This window comes from Schistocerca serialis, chromosome 2 (genome assembly GCF_023864345.2).
Source record: "Schistocerca serialis cubense isolate TAMUIC-IGC-003099 chromosome 2, iqSchSeri2.2, whole genome shotgun sequence".
NCBI lineage: Eukaryota > Metazoa > Arthropoda > Insecta > Orthoptera > Acrididae > Schistocerca > Schistocerca serialis.
The window spans coordinates 132818712-132839684 of NC_064639.1; the positions used below are offsets into that span (position 1 = coordinate 132818712).

At 44.0% G+C, this 20973-nt stretch overlaps 1 protein-coding gene across 1 annotated transcript in view; it reads right to left on the minus strand.

Annotated features, from left to right (window-relative positions):
- Positions 1-20973, minus strand: part of LOC126455778 (venom carboxylesterase-6-like) — a 46894-nt gene that overhangs the window by 18523 nt on the left and 7398 nt on the right. The window contains exons 2-5 of the mRNA XM_050091543.1: positions 17957-18142; positions 10023-10222; positions 4066-4225; positions 232-422 (exon numbers count right to left, since the gene is read on the minus strand). Of these exons, the coding sequence (XP_049947500.1) occupies positions 232-422; positions 4066-4225; positions 10023-10222; positions 17957-18142 (737 nt within the window). The remainder of the gene's footprint in view (positions 1-231; positions 423-4065; positions 4226-10022; positions 10223-17956; positions 18143-20973) is intronic.

The window sequence follows — 20973 nt, forward strand, 5'->3', positions numbered from 1 at the left end:
AAAATGTTGTTAATTCATTATTACTGCTGATGATTTCATGTGTTTGTGTAATCAATAAAGAAGTGTTGCAACTACAAACTGGTCTTGTTACTGGTATACAAGTTTAGAGTGCGCAATCTCCACACCAATTACAATAAAATTTTGTAACTACTTTGCTGATAATAATTGACTTGCCCTCGTACGATAGGACTGGCAGAGTCACACAAGTGGAAAGACAGGTGAGCGACTTACGTCGACGATGGCCTGGGCGTGCTCCAGCGTGATGTTGGAGTGTCCGAAGTAGAAGTCCCGCACCTGGACGGAGGCCAGCAGGCGCGCGGCCTCCGTGGGCAGGTGCAGCAGGGTGGACACCAGCGGCACGAAGTAGTCGCTCACCAGCTGCAGCAGGGCCTCGTTCTCCAGCAGGGGAGGCCCGGAAGGAGCTGTGGAAACAACATCCTCACTCATCCGCTCCTGTAGGGCAACACACGCTCTAACAAGGAGACGGCACGACGATGGGGTCGGGGATTTGTCCCAAATTATATTAGGTCGCACTACCCGGAAAATCCTGGGAAAAATCAATCCAAAGGTGCCGATGAGTATAAAATGTTAGTGCATTTCCGTCTGGCCTAGATGTTTAGGGCTCGGTTCGATTCCTCCTCCAGCACTTTTTTCCTTCTGTTTCATTTTCTTTTGTTATTCCACCAATTATTCAGAAAGTTTCCCGAACCAACATTATCTTTAACAAATTAGTTACATTGTTGAATAAAGATTATTTTCTTTTTGTCCAACAACACAATTCATGGCGGTGGGTTTTCCATTTTTCATTGTAAAGTATATGAGGAGAAACATTGGGTTTTTAATCAGAATAGCAAAGTCGATTGGGAAACATTCAATTTTTATACATATAATAATTATAAACAAGAACCGCAGTGGTAATTATCGTAAAAAACAAACAAAGCAACAATTTTTGCGACACCTTGCGCAACATATAAAAGCGAATTTTTTACAATCACAGGGCGTTTGCAATAAAACTGTACAAAAATATGCCCCATTAACATTTACTAAAACGTTTTGAGTTTCTGATAATTTTGAGGCCAACCAGGAATATTGAATCATGTCTCGGAATATTGGTGACGATAATTGATGGTGAATTATGGAATGAATTTTTACACAATCTTCACGGGAATTAATTTCACGATTCTCCTGTAACAATGCGCTGCAATTTTTGCAAGCAACAGAAGAAAAAAAAATGTGCGGGAGTAGGAATCGAACCCGAGATCTCGGGCATAAAGTTCCGAACGCTAACCATGTAGGCCAAACGGCGGCTCGGCAATGTACTAACATTTTATACTCATTTGGCACCTAAGAAACTTTGGATAGATTTTTCTCGGGATTTTCCGAGTAGTGCGTCCTAATATTTTAACCAGGTGAGGTGTTAGGGGTCCTCTTTCAACACACAAAATTGCGGACAAATCCCCGACCCCACGGTCGTGCCGTCTCCTTGTAAGATAAGAAAAGATGCACCATAAATGAATTATCCGAACGGCACGGAAATCCCCAGATGTATCGTGCATGTACTGACAAACAAATGATTACTATTTCAGAAAGAAATGGATGATTCATTCAAGAGAAATAGCTTCATAAACTGAGCAAGACACTAACGTGTTGGTCTACCTCTGGCCCTTATTCAGGCAGCTATTCGGCGCGGCATTAGTTGATACAATTGTTGGATGTCCTCCTGAGGAATACAGTGTCAGGTTCTGTCCCAACGGTGAGTCAGATTGTCAAAATCCTGAGTTGGTTGGAGGGCCCTGCTCACACTGTTCCAAACGTTCTCAACTGGGCAGCGATCCAGCGACATTGCTGGCCAATGTACGGCTTGGCGAGTACGAAGACAAGCAGTAGAAACTCTCGCCGTGTGGAGCGTGCTTTATGCTGAGGTTTAAGCCCAGGATGGGTTGCCACGAAGGACAACAAAACGGGGCGTAGAATATCGTCGACGTTCCGCTGTGGCTCAAAAGCGTCCCACAGATGACAATCGAAGTGGTCCTGCTACGAAATTAAATGGCACCTCAGATCATTACTCGCGGTTGCCGGTCCATATAGCTGGCAACAGTGAGATTGGTGTCCTAACGCTGTCTGGAGCGTCTCCAGACAAGTCTTGGGCCTGTAATCTCATTGACTGTTGTAGAATTGTCTTCAGTGATGAGTCCCGCTTAGAACTGAGCCCTCATGACCAGCGAAGATGTGTCCGCAGACTTTCCACCGTTTGTCTTGGTGCTTGCCAAACCCTACCTTGGTCAGGAATTGTCGTCGGATCTCTACCCAACTGAGAATCTTTGCGACATTGTGGTAAGGATCTAGAATCAGCGCGGGATTTTGACTATCTAAAGCGCCCATTGGACAGAATATGGCACGATAACCCTTAACAAGACATCCAACAACTCTATGTATCAATGCTAAGCGGAATAACTACTTTCATAAGGGCCAGAGCTAGACCAACACATTATGGACTAGCTCAGCTTGTGAATTTCTTTCTCTCGAATAAATCATCCAATTTTTCCGAAGTTGTAATAATTTGTTTGTCTGTACATGTACATCACATATATCGTTTTCCGTCTAATTTGGATAAATCTTCGTGGTGCGACTTCCTTTTTTCGTCTTGGAGAGTGAGTATTTGCACAAATACATTTCTTGGCAACAGCGTGAACTCAGTTCTGCCAAATGTAAAGCGGAGTAGAATGAAGTACTTAGTTGCTACAGGAGGTCTTGTCCATCTCATCTCCAGCCATGGACAATACGCCTCAAATTTATATATGTGCAAATGATCTTCTTTGCTCTTAAACCTATATAAATTTGAGGGCCATAAGGACTAATGCGAAATTTACTCTTCCTGGCTAATCTCGCCACCGACCTGTGGTGGTCGAGGAAATCTATCGAAGGTTAACTCTGGGGAGTCTGGTCCCGAAGCGTGAAGAGGTGGAGACCATGACCGCACGGTAGGTACCTCGAGCTAACTGGCAATGGAGAGAGAAGGGAGAAGGCGTGTACAGAGATTCCTTACCTGTGCCAGGTACAATACATATCCTCGTGTGATCGGCCTCACTGCCTACTATGGTTAGAGATGCAGTTGATGTCATCCATTTAGGGGCTTGAATTAAGTGAGAGCTGCAACGAAATTCCGTAATGACGTTACAGACATTCAGGGATGATGTAGAATGGTAAATGTATGGATTTGGGGTAAGGGGCCCTCGTCTGTAAAGGGATAATCGTTCTGATACTTCTGACAGTGGACCTCGTCTACTACAAGCTCTTAGCTTTCCATATTTTTGGAGGACTTAGTATGGACCAAAACAAGAATAAACGTCCAGGAGCTCTAAAGTGCATACATTAAGGCCTATGCGCACTTATTCATCAATGGTACTCTTAAACACATCTCTTCTGTTGTGGACTGGCAAGACAGCCAATCCACAATGACGGGTAGCCGAAAGGCACGCCTTTAAGTTCACGCAGGCTGGCGTGAGGTCTGGAACAGGTAAAGGAAGTTATAGTAGCAAAGAACGTACGTAGCTGCGGGAATACTTAACTTTAATCCATAATTGGTGAACATCGGTCTGACGGTACATGCATCACAAGATAAATAGCAATTGATAATGGCGCCTTGCTAGGTCGTAGCAAATTACGTAGCTGAAGGCTATGCTAACTAGCGTCTCGGCAAATGAGAGCATAATTTGTCAGTGAACCATCGCTAGCAAAGTCGGCTGTACAACTGGGGCGAGTGCTAGGAAGTCTCTCTAGACCTGCCGTGTGGCGGCGCTCGGTCTGCAATCACTGACAGTGACGACACGCGGGTGCGACATATACCAACGGACCGCGGCCGATTTAAAGGCTACCACCTAGCAAGTGTGGTGTCTGGCGGTGACACCACATCTTCTATCGAACAACTGCTCATAGCTCTTAAAGAATGCATTTTAGAGCCCATGTAGAGCCCATGTCCTGAGGGAATGCAATGACGTTGATTCTGTGAATTGCAAACCGCCAGTGCACGGACGCGCGGCGCCAGTACTCAGGTAAGCAGCTTACGGCCCAGCAAGTCGGTCCCCTCTCCTGAGGTTGCTCCCTCCAGCAGCGGCACCTTGCTGAAACGCCCTGCCCTGAGGTTGTCGGCGGGCATCTCTGTGATGAAGGCTCCCTCCAAATCGGGCTCAACCACGGGCGCCCACACCACGGCCGACAGTCCGTCCTGTGGAACAACGTAAGACCGGTACATTGCTAAAAAGTGTTCTCAGGTATCAGCAAATACAACATCTAATCACAGAGTTACACGTTGAAATTATTTCTATCAAAATGTGTCACAAACCACAGCAACAGTAGCTGCCGTGCGGTATATAGTGACGTCAGTAGTTACCCACTTTTCGAAACTTCATTGCACCTTAAAACTCACAACTGACAGAAAAACGATACATTCTACTTGCCTACCTGAACGTCAATCAAGGTGCAAATTCCGGAAGGCTGTAATTTGAGAAGTGTGTTTTGAACACAAGAACTCTATTCCTGAAGCTGTTATGGAGGCCATCAACTGAATTTACAGGGGCCTAACTCAGTCAGACCTTCTCGAAAGTCTACATGTGCGGATTCAGAATCACAATGAGTCTCTCAGTAATATTATCGTATTTTACGAACTATAACACGCACTTTTTTCTTCGAAAAATTTCATCAAAAATTCAGATGCGTCTTATACTCGAAATTAATAAAAAAAACTGTCCACTGTTTGATTTAAGATTCCCATCAGTCTTAAATCTGGGGCAGCAACAGTACACCGATGTGACGACGATGAGTTGGGGTGAGGATTCACAAGCTTGCTAACACGGTCTCCCTTCCGCCATCACAAACTGAGAACATTGTGTAGCCTATGATGCGTCACTGCAGTCTGTAACACCTATTTTTGACCTATTTTCTATCTGCATCGATATTTTTATGTCAATTTGTAGTAATGGTGGATCTGTCACGGAAATTCTTTGACTATATATACATGTTTCAATTATGTGAATTTTTGAACGACGTTGTTTAAATTATGCTTGTCAGTTTAAATGACTACTGAAATGATTGTTATGTAATGTACTCTAAATGACTTGGTCCGTAATTATGGAACGTAAGGTTAAACGTAAAAGATGTAGAGAAGCCCCGCAGCTAAGGAAGTAGCTTGGCGAAGTGGAAAAGGTGTGGTTGGCGCGCAAGTGGCAACTCGTCCTTTGTGACGGGGAAGGAGTCAGGCCGGAGCAGTGCTGTGGTTAGCACCTGGCTAGCAGCAGAGCATCATAGTGGCTCATACTCCTGGAGTTTTGAGGCCAGAAGAGCTTAGGGGCAGTATTTATGGGCCTCGGATGCTGAATTTGGTGACACCATTATCATGGCATTGTTTTTGGCCCTATAAAAATATTATTTCGACGCCAAGAAGACCACTAATAGGCCGAGACCAACAGTACTGCCATGACCGCATTGCCGCCAGGTTAATAGCCACCGCAAATTGCGCCATCAGTGCCACCAGCATTCCACTGAATTGTTTCGTATTTGGCACTCTGTAAATGGACCAGGTATTTGTGAAGTCTGCTTAATTTCAGTAATTGTATGTATTATATATTAACCGGGGACCTAGAAAAGACGCAGACGCTCCGTCCCTGCCGCAGCCGCAGTGGTCCACAACCCCACGACGACTACCGCGGTCCACTTCACCCCTCCGCCGCCCCACACCGAACCACTCTTTCAGGGTTATTGTGTGGTTCGGCATCCGGTGCCCCCCCCCCCCCCTCAGGGAACGACTCACACCAGACGAGTGTAACCCCTACGTTTGCATGGTAGAGTAATGGTGGTGTACGCATACGTGGAGAACTTGTTTGCGCAGCAATCGCCGACATAGTGTAACTGAGACAGAATAAGGGGAACCAGCCCGCATTCGCTAATACAGATGGAAAACCTCCTAAAAACCATCGACAAACGGGCCGGCTCACCGGACCTCGACACAAGTCCACCGGGCGGATTCGTGCCGGGGACCAGGCGGTCCTTCCCACTTCGGAAAGCCGTGCGTAGACTACTCGGCTAATCGGGCGGGCATTTTAATAATAATCTTGGTGTTACTAAAAACTCTATCTTACACGCTTGATTATCCCAAATGACAAACATGGGAAGGATTCCTATCCTACTGAATTTAATTCCGAGTGTCCTAATTTATTACCGGGCGAGGTGGCGCAGTGGCTAGTACACTGGACTCGCATTCGGGAGGACGACGGTTCAATTCCGCTTCCGGCCATCCTGATTTAGGTTTTCCGTGATTTCCCTAAGTCGCTTCAGGCAAATGCTGGGGTGGTTCCTTTGAAAGGGCACGGCCGACTTCCTTTGCCATCCTTCCCTAACCCGATGAGACCGATGACCTCGCTGTTTGGTCTCTTCCCCCCCATATCAACTCAACTCCTAATTTATTATGAGAAAGTAGTTGAACTTGAATTTAACGTTGTGTTGTCATCTTCACAGCAATCATAATTTTGTGTAGGTCAAAAGACTGCTTATGAAAGCACATTTGTTATTTAAAGAGTTATAGTTTGTTGTGCTTTACTTAACTAATAATTAATGATAAGAGTACTTACATTTTCTCATACATCCTGGTGTAGTTTTGTTAATGAGCATGGTTCTTCAAACCACGAAAGTTTGAGGGTCCTCATGTACCAGCCTAGTTATTTAATGGAGCAGCGCAAAGACTCCTTCAGAGCCAGCGTAGTTAGACTTTCAGTTTAGTTGCTTCAAACTGAGTTTAAGGAAGAACTGTTTATTGTGTTATCTATTGCAATGCAAGTTGGTTAGTGCACAGCCATAGAGACCCTGTATTAGTCAATGAAGTTATAGATTATGATCATTAGTAAACCCCCTGATTTCAATTCAGAATCATTTCAAGCTTTTCCCTGTTCAGTATTGCTACTAGTTTCATGTGTGTCGGTATTTGGTTTTATAAACTGTTGCTCCTAGTTCATTTAAGGTGCTTGTTGTTGAGAGGCATGTATTGCTGTTTACTATCTCACTGGCCATTTGCTTATCTGACGTACTAGTTAGTAGCACATTTATCTGCAAGGTTAGGTTACTATGTTGTAGTGTAAGCAGATATAAGGGAAGAGTTAAGTATGTGTGTGTGTGTGTGTGTGTGTGTGTGTGTGTGTGTGTGTGTGTGTGTGTGAAGGAAGGATAGGTTAGCCTTCGCACTGCCTCCTGCTTTATCATTCTGCTTGACACATGAATGCCTAATAGGGCTGGCGACTTTTTTTAATATGTAACGTTACGACTTGCTTTTGTGCTAGGAGAACGTCTGCTCCATACCCACCGTTTACTATTGTTTATACTCTCTCAAGTACTTCGGAAACGAATCCCAGTTTGCTCTGTTTCCATTAGGTTATCTCACGGTCACAACTTTCAAAAATTCCTCGCAGAGGCATAACGTTAGCAGCGATTGCCGTTCAAGGTACCGTTACAAGTCTACGGTGCCAGTGAACTTGAATTGAACATGATTTGTATTATTGATAACAGCAGGGCCTACAATATTTTCGTTAGTAGCTAGTTTCGTAATGGAAAAAATGGGAAAAAATTTGAGGGCTATAAATTGGGAGTAATAGAATATGTAGAAGAACGTGGAAACGGAGCAGCTGAGCGGTATTTCGGCCCTCCACCAACAGAAAAAACCATTCGCATTTGGCAGGCTAATAAGAACTGAAAAAAATGAGAAGGACTAAATGTGCAAACAGAGGACTGAATACAAAATGGCCAAAACTAAAAGATTTATTGAAAGGGATTCTAGAACACCGTTGAAATGGCATTACAATTAATACAAAAATGCTTCAAATACACGTTAGTAAGCTAGCGCTACAGTGGAACTTAACAGACTTTAAGGGTGAAGTTGGTTGGTGCTACAGGTTTACGAATCATCATGGACTGAGCATGCGAACCAAAACCAAAATATCTTAGAAAATTCCACAAGAATATGAAGAGAAAATGTTATCTTTCCATCGCTTTATTATTCAACATCGAAAGAAAACCAGTGTGGAACTAAGCCAAACAGGGAATATGGACGAAATTCCTCTGACACTTGATGTGGCGAGTAACAGAACTGTGGCCATGAAAGGTGCTAAAACTATAACTAAAAAAAGCAAGTGGTCATGAAAAAACGCAGTACCCTGTTCTCCTTTCATGGGGTGGTGACGGTAAAAAATTTAATCTAATGATCCTTTTAAAGCTCAAAACAATGCCAAAATCTTCTGAAATACCGCCAGGTGTTGTTGTTCACGTACATAACAAGGGTTGGATGGATGAGGCTGGTATGAAATTATTGGTTAACGAATGTGGGAGAGAAGGAAAGGTGCTTTGTTGAAGAAGAGTTCTCTTCTTGTGCTAGATCAGTTTAGCAGTCATTTGAAAAATTATGTGAAAGAGAAATTGAAACAGGGAAATACAGAGCTTGCTGTTATTCCGGGAGGACTTACTTCACAACTGCGAGCTCTTGATGTTCCGATACATAGATCATTTAAAGTGTGTATGAGATACTACAGAAGAGGAAAAAATATTTTCCAGAAAAGGGAATAAGGTGTTGGACCATACGCCAAATCATCTGTAAATAGTTGACCTGACAGGCTATGGGGAAAAATTATGCCAGCAAGAAAATACACTAAAACACCAAAGAAACTGGTATAGGCATGCGTATTCAAATACAGAAATAAACAGGCAGGCAGAATACGGTGCTGCAATCAGTAACGTCTATACAGGACAAGACGTGTATGGCGCAGTTGTTAGATCGGTTACTGCTGCTACAAGATTTAAGTGCCTTTAAACGTGGTGTTACAGTCGGAGCACGAGCAATGGGACACAGCATCTCCCAGGTAGCGATGAAACGGGGATTTTCCCGTATGACCATTTCACAAGTGTTCCATGAATATCAGGAATCCCGTAAAACATCAAATCTCCGACCGGAAAAAGATACTGCAAGAACGGGACCAACGACGACTGAAGAGAATCGTTCAACGTGACAAAAGTGCAACCCTTGCGCAAATTGCTGCAGATTTCAATGCTGGGCCATCAACAAGTGCCAGAGTGCGACCCATTCAATCAAACATCATCGACATAGGCTTTCGGACCCTTTATGACTACACGGCACAAAGCTTCACGCCTTGCCTGGGCCCGTCAACACCGACATTGGACTGTTGATGACTGGAAACATATTGGCCGGTCAGAGGAGTCTCGTTTCAAATTGTATCCACCTGATGAATGTGGACGGGTATGGAGACAACCCCACGAATTCATGGACCCTACATGTCAGCAGTGCACTGTTCAAGCTGGTGGACGCTCTGTAATGGTGTGGGGCGTGCACAGTAGGAGTGATATGGGAGCCCTGATACGTCTAGTTATGATTCTGACACGTAAGTAATCATCCTCTCTCATCACCTGCATCCATTCATGTCCATTGTGTATTCCGACGGACTTGAGCAATTCCAGCAGGACAATGCATTACCCCAAACGCCCAGAATTGCTACGGAGTGACTCCGGGAACACTCGTCTGAGTTTAAACACCAAACTCCCCAGACATGAACATTATTGAGCATATTTGGGATGGCTTGCAACGTGCTGTTCACAGGAGATCTCCACATCGTTGTAGTCTTACGGATTTATGGACAGTCCTGCAGGATTCATGGAGTCATTTCCCTCCAGCACTACTTCAGACATTGGTTGAGTCCACGCCACGTCGTGTTTCGGCACTTTTGCGTGCTCGATCTTATGCAGGTGTACCAGTTTCTTTGTCTCTTCAGTGTATTAGAGTGCTCGAGTAAGATTATGAGAAGGCTGAGTATAGTCGCTGCGCAAGGATGAAAGTAGCAGCAGGAGTAGGGTATAACTGGTGGATGATATCAAACCATCAGAAAGATTAACGCGTATAAAAAAAGAGAGGACTGTCTGATCGTCCCCTTATTGCCTGTAGTGTTCGCAGACAGCCGTGCAGGCAGAGTACTCACCAGGTCGAGCAGCAGCTCTCGGTCGTGTGCGGCGAGTTCGTGAGCGTCCTGCGTCCTCAGGAACTCCAGCAGCTGCCTGGAGTCGTTGGCTGAGAATCCCAGGACCTCTCCCAGGCGGAATGGCTTCTGCCGCGCGACGGTCGACACGCTGAAGGGGGACACTGTGTCACCGCTCTCTATCGTCGTCGCCCGGTAAAATCCTGTTGGAAGTCACTTTCGCGTCCTCAGGAACTCCAGCAGCTGCCTGGAGTCGTTGGCTGAGAATCCCAGGACCTCTCCCAGGCGGAATGGCTTCTGCCGCGCGACGGTCGACACGCTGAAGGGGGACACTGTGTCACCGCTCTCTATCGTCGTCGCCCGGTAAAATCCTGTTGGAAGTCACTTTCGCAAATTAACTAGTTCAGCTATTTTGTCACTCATTTGGAACACCGTATGGTGCATTGTACATTACTGACAAGGGGAGGCCACGACTGTGGGATCACAGGTTTACTTCAAATTTTCCACACCTTTAATAGGGCATTAAAACAAAATAATGTGGAAGCAGTAAGGTGCACTACTCTGGAAATTCTGAGAAGATCGCAAGAGAAGGTTTACGCGTCAGTTATGTAAGGGATGTTTTGTGCGTAGGAGATGAATCTCAGAGTTCATGGTGGTCAAGTTGTTAGCGTTCGTCTCTAGTGCAACGAATATGGATCAGTCGATGAATCGACTCCCACTCAAACTTAATTTTTAATCTATATTGTTTTCATCTTTGGTCATATTATTTAATGTAGATGATATTTGAGAAGTAATATAATTAAAAAAGTCTTAGTGAATTTCAGGTTATTTGATGCTTACTATTTTAATTAAATTTAATTATTAGAACATGTAAGTAGGCTGTTTGGGTTTTTGTGTTGGTAACGCCACGTAGCGCTCCATATCAAAATCACTGACTGTGCTGTGTGAAGTCTGTGGCTGGTTTGAATTGTTGGAACATTTGCTATTGTAGTGTTGGGCAGTTGGATGTGAACAGCGCGTAGCGTTGCGCAGTTGGAGGTGAGCCGCCAGCAGTGGTGGATGTCGGGAGAGGGATGGCAGAATTTTGAGAGCGGACGATCTGGACGTGTGTCCATCAGAAAGAGTAAATTTGTGATACTGTATATCATGAACTGATATATATATATATATATATATATATATATATATATATATATATGATGACTTTTGAATATTATTAAGGTAAATACATTGTTTGTTCTCTATAAAAATCTTTCATTTGCTAACTATGCCTATCAGTAGTTAGTGCCTTCAGTAGTTAGTTTTATTTGGCTGGCAATATTGGCGCTCGCTGTATTGCAGTAGTTCGAGTAACGAAGATTTTTGTGAGGTAACTGATTCATGAAAGGTATAGGCTATTGTTAGTCAGGGCCATTCTTTTGTAGGGATTATTGGAAGTCAGATTGCGTTGCGCTAAAAATATTGTGTGTCAGTTTAGTGTTGATCAGAATAAGTTAAGAGAGAAATGTCTGAGTACGTTCAGTTTTGCTCAGCTGTTTGAAAATCAAATAAAGTAAGGGGTTAACCGGTACAGTAATTAATAAATTTTTCTAAGGGGACGTTTCAAACAACAAACATATTTATGACTATCGACAAGTAAATGAAGAAACGTATAGAGTTTTCCTAAAAATGTGTGCCTGTGGTGAGATACCGGGAACTACTTTCCACCTGGACGCTTCGAGCTGCAGACACACAGACGCAGGTCCCATTTGGCAGCTGACCTGCATAGCGGTGAGACGTAACTAATGTAGCAAGAACGAATAGTGTAGGTGCACTTTTTTTTTAATTTCACATAATTTACACTTGTACTACAAAAATCAAGATTTGTGCGGGAGTCGAACAGTCGCGTCGTACACGTACGTCCTATTACTTTCGAACGCTAACCACTTGACCACCATTAATTTTAATGTCCGGCACCCAAGCATAGACACATCAGTTACATAATAGACACGTAAAACTTCTCTTGCGATTTTCTCGGAATTGCCAGAGTAACACATCTTGCTGCTTGCACATCATGTTGTTTTAACGGCCTACTAAAGGTGTACAAAGTTTGAAGTAAATCTGTGATCCCAACATCGTGGCCCCCCTTGTGGGTTAAAAGAAGAATGATCTTTAGTCATAAAACAGTCTAACATTATAAAGAGATGGGTTTAAAGCCACAGAGCAGTAAAACACTGTTATGAATCCGAATTTGCTAAGACTACCTCACGTTCAAGGAGAGCCTCCCAACTCTGAGGGATCTGTTAACGAAGCCCATGTACGGTCACTAAAAGAATCAAATGTTCCCATGGAGGTATAATAAGGGAGTTGTCATGATGTGACACACTTGAACCCAACGTACGCCATGTTAGCTGTCCCTAACATTAACTTCTCGTGGAACTGTTTTCATTCAAAATGCCAGCTTGCGTCATTTACGGATGTACTAATCATTCTGATTATAGTCTAAATTGTAAAGCAAACAAATCTTATTCATAAATCGAGTCGTTCAGGCTATATTTTCTGTTATATGCGTGACATTTAGTTGCGATGTTTACTTTTAGTGTAGTGGTTTTATTTCTGTCGTTTGACTTTAGATTTCCTATCCATCCAGCTCGTAAAACTCTCTACATCTACATCTACATCTATACTCCGCGAGCCACCTTGCGGTGTGTGGCGGAGGGTACTTATTGTACCACTATCTGATCCCCCCTTCCCTGTTCCATTCACGAATTGTGCGTGGGAAGAACGACTGCTTGTAAGTCTCCGTATTTGCTCTAATTTCTCGGATCTTTTCGTTGTGATCATTACGCGAGATATATGTGGGCGGTAGTAATATGTTGCCCATCTCTTCCCGGAATGTGCTCTCTCGTAATTTCGATAATAAACCTCTCCGTATTGCGTAACGCCTTTCTTGAAGTGTCCGCCACTGGAGCTTGTTCAGCATCTCCGTAACGCTCTCGCGCTGACTAAATGTCCCCATGACGAATCGCGCTGCTTTTCGCTGGATCATGTCTATCTCTTCTATTAATCCAACCTGGTAAGGGTCCCATACTGATGAGCAATACTCAAGAATCGGACGAACAAGCGTTTTGTAAGCTACTTCTTTCGTCGATGAGTCACATTTTCTTAGAATTCTTCCTATGAATCTCAACCTGGCGCCTGCTTTTCCCACTATTTGTTTTATGTGATCATTCCACTTCAGATCGCTCCGGATAGTAACTCCTAAGTATTTTACGGTCGTTACCGCTTCCAATGACCTACCACCTATGGCATAGTCGTACTGGAATGGATTTCTGCCCCTATGTATGCGCATTATATTACATTTCTCTACGTTTAGGAAAAGCTGCCAGCTGTCGCACCATGCATTAATCCTCTGCAGGTCCTCCTGGAGTACGTACGAGTCTTCTGATGTTGCTACTTTCTTGTAGACAACCGTGTCATCTGCAAATAGCCTCACGGAGCTACCGATGTTGTCAACTAAGTCATTTATGTATATTGTAAACAATAAAGGTCCTATCACGCTTCCCTGCGGTACTCCCGAAATTACCTCTACATCTGCAGATTTTGAACCGTTAAGAATGACATGTTGTGTTCTTTCTTCTAGGAAATCCTGAATCCAATCACAAACCTGGTCCGATATTCCGTAAGCTCGTATTTTTTTCACTAAACGTAAGTGCGGAATCGTATCAAATGCCTTCCTGAAGTCCAGGAATACGGCATCAATCTGCTCGCCAGTGTCTACGGCACTGTGAATTTCTTGGGCAAATAGGGCGAGCTGAGTTTCACATGATCTCTGTTTGCGGAATCCATGTTGGTTATGATGAAGGAGATTTGTATTATCTAAGAACGTCATAATACGAGAACACAAAACATGTTCCATTATTCTACAACAGATTGACGTAAGCGAAATAGGCCTATAATTATTCGCATCTGATTTATGACCCTTCTTGAAAATGGGAACGACCTGCGCTTTCTTCCAGTCGCTAGGTACTTTACGTTCTTCCAGCGATCTACGATAAATTGCTGATAGAAAGGGGGCAAGTTCTTTAGCATAATCACTGTAGAATCTTAAGGGTATCTCGTCTGGTCCGGATGCTTTTCCGCTACTAAGTGATAGCAGTTGTTTTTCAATTCCGATATCGTTTATTTCAATATTTTCCATTTTGGCGTCCGTGCGACGGCTGAAGTCAGGGACCGTGTTACGATTTTCCGCAGTGAAACAGTTTCGGAACACTGAATTCAGTATTTCTGCCTTTCTTCGGTCGTCCTCTGTTTCGGTGCCATCGTGGTCAACGAGTGACTGAATAGGGGATTTAGATCCGCTTACCGATTTTACATATGACCAAAACTTTTTAGGGTTCTTGTTTAGATTGTTTGCCAATGTTTTATGTTCGAATTCGTTGAATGCTTCTCTCATTGCTCTCTTTACGCTCTTTTTCGCTTCGTTCAGCTTTTCCTTATCAGCTATGATTCGACTACTCTTAAACCTATGATGAAGCTTTCTTTGTTTCCGTAGTACCTTTCGTACATGATTGTTATACCACGGTGGATCTTTCCCCTCGCTTTGGACCTTAGTCGGTACGAACTTATCTAAGGCGTACTGGACGATGTTTCTGAATTTTTTCCATTTTTGTTCCACATCCTCTTCCTCAGAAATGAACGTTTGATGGTGGTCACTCAGATATTCTGCGATTTGTGCCCTATCACTCTTGTTAAGCAAATATATTTTCCTTCCTTTCTTGGCATTTCTTATTACACTTGTAGTCATTGATGCAACCACTGACTTATGATCACTGATACCCTCTTCTACATTCACGGAGTCGAAAAGTACCGGTCTATTTGTTGCTATGAGGTCTAAAACGTTAGCTTCACGAGTTGGTTCTCTAACTATCTGCTCGAAGTAATTCTCGGACAAGGCAGTCAGGATAGTGTCACAAGAGTCTCTGTCCCTGGCTCCAGTTCTGATTGTGTGACTATCCCATTCTATACCTGGTAGATTGAAGTCTCCCCCTATTACAATAGTATGATCACGAAACTTCTTCACGACGTTCTGCAGGTTCTCTCTGAGGCGCTCAACTACTACGGTTGCTGATGCAGGTGGTCTATAGAAGCATCCGACTATCATATCTGACCCACCTTTGATACTTAACCCAGATTATTTCACATTCGCATTCGCTAATAACTTCACTCTCTGAGTGAATGCTGCGAGAAGGAAAGATTGGAGACCGACCACACACGGTAAAATATGTCCTCAGAAATTTCAGGATCAGTACAAAGAACAAACATCACTTCCGTCAGTCAGTATTAAGGAAAATGCTGCATTAGGAAAGCATCTTTTCATATCACATAGGCTACTTCTCCTGCTGGATATTCGAAACTTATAAATAAAACAACGTTATATTAACGAGGCGAAATGCGTCGCACTAGTCGATCAAATATGCATTTAAGACCAGAAAAGTCTTCCTGGCCCGGTTTTATTCACGAATATACTGTAACATTACCCATTTAGAACATCTGTTGCGAACATACGACAAAAATTAAGAACAAGAAGCGTCCCTTATTATTCCTTCACACAGGTTGCAGAGAGTGGAAATAGAGTTAGATTCATTTACAAATTTTGGTTAGAGAGACAAAACACTCACCAATTAACAAATAATCAATGCTGGGTTCATTTTTCTCATTGATGATTGGAACATGCCAAATTACATGGCATTTTTCCCAGGGCTACGGTGAAAACTGGAGACACAGAGTTTGGACAAAAGAAAGATAAAATCTGTTATAAATCCGTATTTTTCTGAGACTACCTCATGTTGAAATAGAAAGCTTCCTAAGTGTGAAGGTTTTAATCTCTGAAATTCAATCACTGATACTAAAATAGTTGTGCACTCCCATGGACGTGCAATAAGCGGAGTTGTCATGACGTCACAGACTTGAAGTCGACGTCCGCCATGTTAGTTGCCCCTACTGTTAGTAAAATAAATCATAATTAATTGAAACCATCAGCTGTCGACAGGTGTTGCTGATATACCTCGATGGGGACAGCTGAAAATCGGGCACACCTTTTCGGCTGTCCCCATCGAGGTATACAAACAACACCTGTCGACAGCTGAGGGTTTCAATTAATTACCATTTATTCTAGAGAAGCTGCACGGTCATCAATGGTATCTGTTCTTTCGAGAACAGTTACTGCCTTCATATATAGCTAAATGGCTACCCAGCCATTGACCTTCGTCTGTGCGAATGCGCACAGGTTGCTCTAACTCTTACGGGAATCGTCACCTTAGTGTGCGCGAGTAATGAGTGGGTGGGCAAATATCTATAAGGTACATTACGTATGCCGATTGTGGACAGTTGGGAATGTGGGTGTCACGGGAAGCGTGCAAGGGATAAGTCCCTGCTGTCGCGCTATTGTCCTCGGTGGCTCAGATGGACGCCGCCATGGTAGCTCAGCGTGTTCGGTTAGAGGGCTGCTCGCCCTCTGTAATAAAAAAACTGAGTAAAAGGAATCAACGATCAACTTGAATGGATGTCTTGTGATGTCACCCCAGACCAAACGCAACGAACAATACCGAAAAAAAAAATGGATAGACCATGCCATGTAAGCAGGCGATCCCGAGTTCGAGTCCCGGTTGGGGTACACATTTTCAGCTGTGCCCACCGAGGTATATCAACAACACCTGTCGGCAGCTGAGGGTTTCAGTTAATTATCATTTATTCTAGAGAAGCTGCACGGTCATCAGTGGTATCTGTTCTTTCGAGAACAGTTACTGTCTTCATATATACCTAATATTAGTGTCTGGTGCAAGATACAAAATGGCACCTTGTGCCATTTACGGGTGTGCTAATCATTCTGATTATAGTCTAAAGTTTAAAGGAGTCATTTCATTCCTAAGTGGACTCGTTCATGCGGTATATTATTTTATGGTTCAAATGGCTCTGAGCACTATGGGACTTAACATCTGTGGTCATCAGTCCCCTAGAAGTTAGAACTACTTAAACCTAACTAACCTAAGGGCATCACACACATCCATGCCCGAGGCAGGATTCGAACCTGCGACCGTAGCAGTCGCGCGGTTCCAGACTGAGCGCCTAGAACCACTAGACCACCGCGGCCGGCTATTATTTTATGCATGGTGGGTGAGCTGCCCTTACCGATGTCGTTTTATGCAGCCCGCAATGATATATTTCACCTTCCAAAAGCACTTGCGAGATTTTCATTTACTCTCGCTCGCTACGTGAAAACTATTAGCGCCACAGAAAAAATGAAGAGAACCTTTTCGTAGGAAATTTAATGCAGTTAACGTTTGTACGGGATAGATTTCGACGGAGGCCACGGTTTTCGAGTTGTTGAAGAAAAACGTTCGAAAGTGACCTTCAAACGCATTTACACCCCCCACGCTCATCTCTCACCACTCAGGATTTCTAGTATGTTGTTCGTAGCTCTCCCTCCTGCCATTGTACAAAAATTTCCGTCTACACGACCTATTCCAGATATTGGACCTTTTTTGGTCTCTGTTGATTGGGCTATTACGCCGACAGCATAGTCGGCTATTTCATTAACATTATTAATTTCAACGTGTCCGTGAATGTAGTGAAACAAAAATTGCTTTTGTAAACGTTACGCCGAACTAATTACGTTGACAAGTCGATCTAAACTTACCCCTTACAAACATGGCAATTATGTAATCAGTAGGCCCAACGAAATAACGATGTAGTTGTTTATTTTCTGCTGTTAAAATTCGAAAAATTGTTAAGTAAAATTTACACGAACGTCAGTTTTGCAATTTATAAATGCTCTACTTAGCCGGTGGCGTAATAAATCCAATGACTCAGTAGCAAATACTCTACGTAAATTGCCTCTTTTCCGTATCCCTTGTCAAGACAACATGGGAACTGAATAAAAACTGTCCTTCACCCACCTGCGGAGCTGGGTGCTATGAGGTGGTGGGAGACAGATGCGCCATCAGCGCTCTCGCCGCCAATGGTCACCTTCGCCGGGTCACCGCCGAACGCCGCGAGGTTCTGCTGGAGCCAGCGCAGGGCCAGCAGCTGATCCTTCAGCCCTGCGTTGCCGGGGATCACCTCGTCCCCGGTGCTGAGGAATCCTGTGCACAAACGTCTCTCAATCCGCAGTTCATATATCCACCTAACAGCTTAATCCGATAAGCGAAACTCTCTATCAGTAACGCGAATAATTGTATAACAGTACGCATAGGAGTATGGCAAGAAGATCGAGGAAAGAATAAGAACAGGGAAAAAAAAACCTGATCGAGCCCTTGAAAGTCCACTTTCACACACAGATTTACGGCTTAGTACAACTGACAAAGTCTCCATTATGTGTGAGTGATCATGTCGTACGAGAGTAGCCCAGAAAAATAGATTCTTCGAATCATAAACATGTACACCTATGAGCGGTTGTCTTACACACTTCCCTAGTTGTTGCGAGAGCCTGTGACTCCACGCATTGTGAGCCATCCTGAAACACGAACACATCCGCTGACATGAGGAGGGTAGACTGGAATCACCTCCAATTGTACTTGGGTGTGTCGGGTACCTATTCGAAATTAGACTCAGATTTTCCTTGAACCTTTCAGCTGCTATTTCATCTGAGTTGGGGTGTCGATGGAAGAAACCAATTATTAATTTATTCTGGTTGACGAGCGTAGCCTTTGCCTATATAACTCGCATCACCTATCCGCTTCAGCTTCACTACAAGATAATCTACTTCCAGCAGCAATAAACACCCCACCATCAACTGAATTTCATATATCCATTCAGAACACATTTATGTCCTTGGTAAATCATTCAACTGCCATGAATGGTATTTCATTGACACATCTGCTCTAGGTTTACAAAGTTAGCTTGGAAGGAATATAAATTGCCTCTTAGAAATCTGTCAACCAAATTTTTATATGCTGTTTTAAACAGATGTATTTCTGCCTTTATTTTTTGTGGATTTGGACGTTATGGCACGCAGTATCGCACAACGACCTTGTGGTCACTGATCCCTATATATACATCACGATGCTCTATGTTTTCTCAGAATTTTTATTTCTAAGAGGTCCAGTATGTTATTGCAAGATGTAATTATCCTGTGTGGCCTCTCGAACTAATTGCTCAGAATAATTTTCGAAGAAGGAATATAATACAATATCGGACAAAGCATTGTGCCTACCACCGATTTTAAACATGTACATACGCTAACGTATTGAGGGTAGACTGAAGTCACTTCCAGCTGTAACTGTGTGACTCGGGTAACTACTCGAAATGAAACTCAAATTTTCTTTGAACCCTTCAGCTGCTGTGTCATCTGAGTCGGGATGTCTGTGAAAGAAGCCTCTACCTATACTGCCTTGCAACAACTATCTACTTCAGTGTCATTAACAGATAAACAAGCCATCACCAACTAAACTTCATCTATACTTTCTGGGCACATTCAGGTCCTTCGTAAATCTTCATCTTAGTTATCTCTGATCTCAGCCAGCTTCCAGTCCCCATAACGGTTTATGCTTTAGCGCTTTCTATCAGCGGTTGGAACTCTGGTTCTTTTTCAACAAAGGTATGACAATATACAACTATGTCTACCCTAGTCTTTTGTTTGACCTGCATTCATTGAGAGGAGCCCTTCCGCAACCCTCTAACATAAAAAGCTACCCACACCACTCTACACAGCCCCCACTACCCGTATAGCCGTCTCCTGTGTGTATTGGACCACTGATATATTGACTGGACCCTGGCACCCCTCTGCCCTATGGCGCAAGTCAAGGGATATGCAACCTACCACGACGCAGAAACGTCCGAGCCTCAGACTCAGAAATTCCACTCGGCTCCGTACCAAAGGCCACAATTGGTCCTGTCAACGATGTTACAAATGGTGAGCTCCGCCTTCATCTTGCAAGGGAAACTAGTTCTTTTTACCACTTCAGAAACCATAGAGGGTCTTTTCTGGTTCAAAGAGACACCCATCATTATTACTTACATGAGCCATCTCTTGAAGTTGGCTGCACCCTGTGCTCTTCCTGTCACCCGGAATCATCTGGAATGACTCTCCGAAATATGCTCACAGAGTGAACACTGAGCATCTTCCCCTCCTTGGTAGACAAATGCTTTCGGGACTTAACATGGCAGCTCCCACCTACTAGTAATCCCATCCACCATTAACGTCTGGACCTTGCTGACGGAGAGGCTTATCCTGAAACAGGACAGGCGACTGCACATAGGTTGGTTGGTTGGTTTTGGGGAAGGAGACCAGACAGCGTGGTCATCGGTCTCATCGGATTAGGGAAGGATGGGGAAGGAAGTCGGCCGTGCCCTTTCAGAGGAACCATCCCGGCATTTGCCTGGAGTGATTTAGGGAAATCACGGAAAACCTAAATCAGGATGGCCGGACGCGGGATTGAACCGTCGTCCTCCCGAATGCGAGTCCAGTGTCTTACCACTGCGCCACCTCGCTCGGTGACTGCACATAGCTTATGATCATGATCAGCCACGCATACCTCCTGAATCTTTTTGTCATATAAACCAGGGGGGGGGGGGGTCTTTCCATCCGTCTCCCGGACTATTTTTCGGTGCCTGGCACCTTCCACAGTCCTGCCAAATTAACGACAGGGCCTGGTTAGACGGCCAGCCTGGATATGGGTTTTAGGCGGTTCCCCACATTCGAATAGGTGAATACTAGGCTGGCACCCCCTTCTGTGTCAGTTACACGATCCACAAACGCTTCGAAAACGTTCTTACGCTTTCACTAGACGCAGTCAGACAGGGTACACAAATTCTGTCCCAGTGTAAATGGGGTGGCGACAGGAAGTGCATCGGGTCACCCTCTATCACCAACATTGCCAAATCTAAATTAACTTGCTGGCTCATGATGATAGTCCGCAGCTCGTGGTCGTGCGGTAGCGTTCTCGCTTCCCACGCCCGGGTTCCCGGGTTCGAT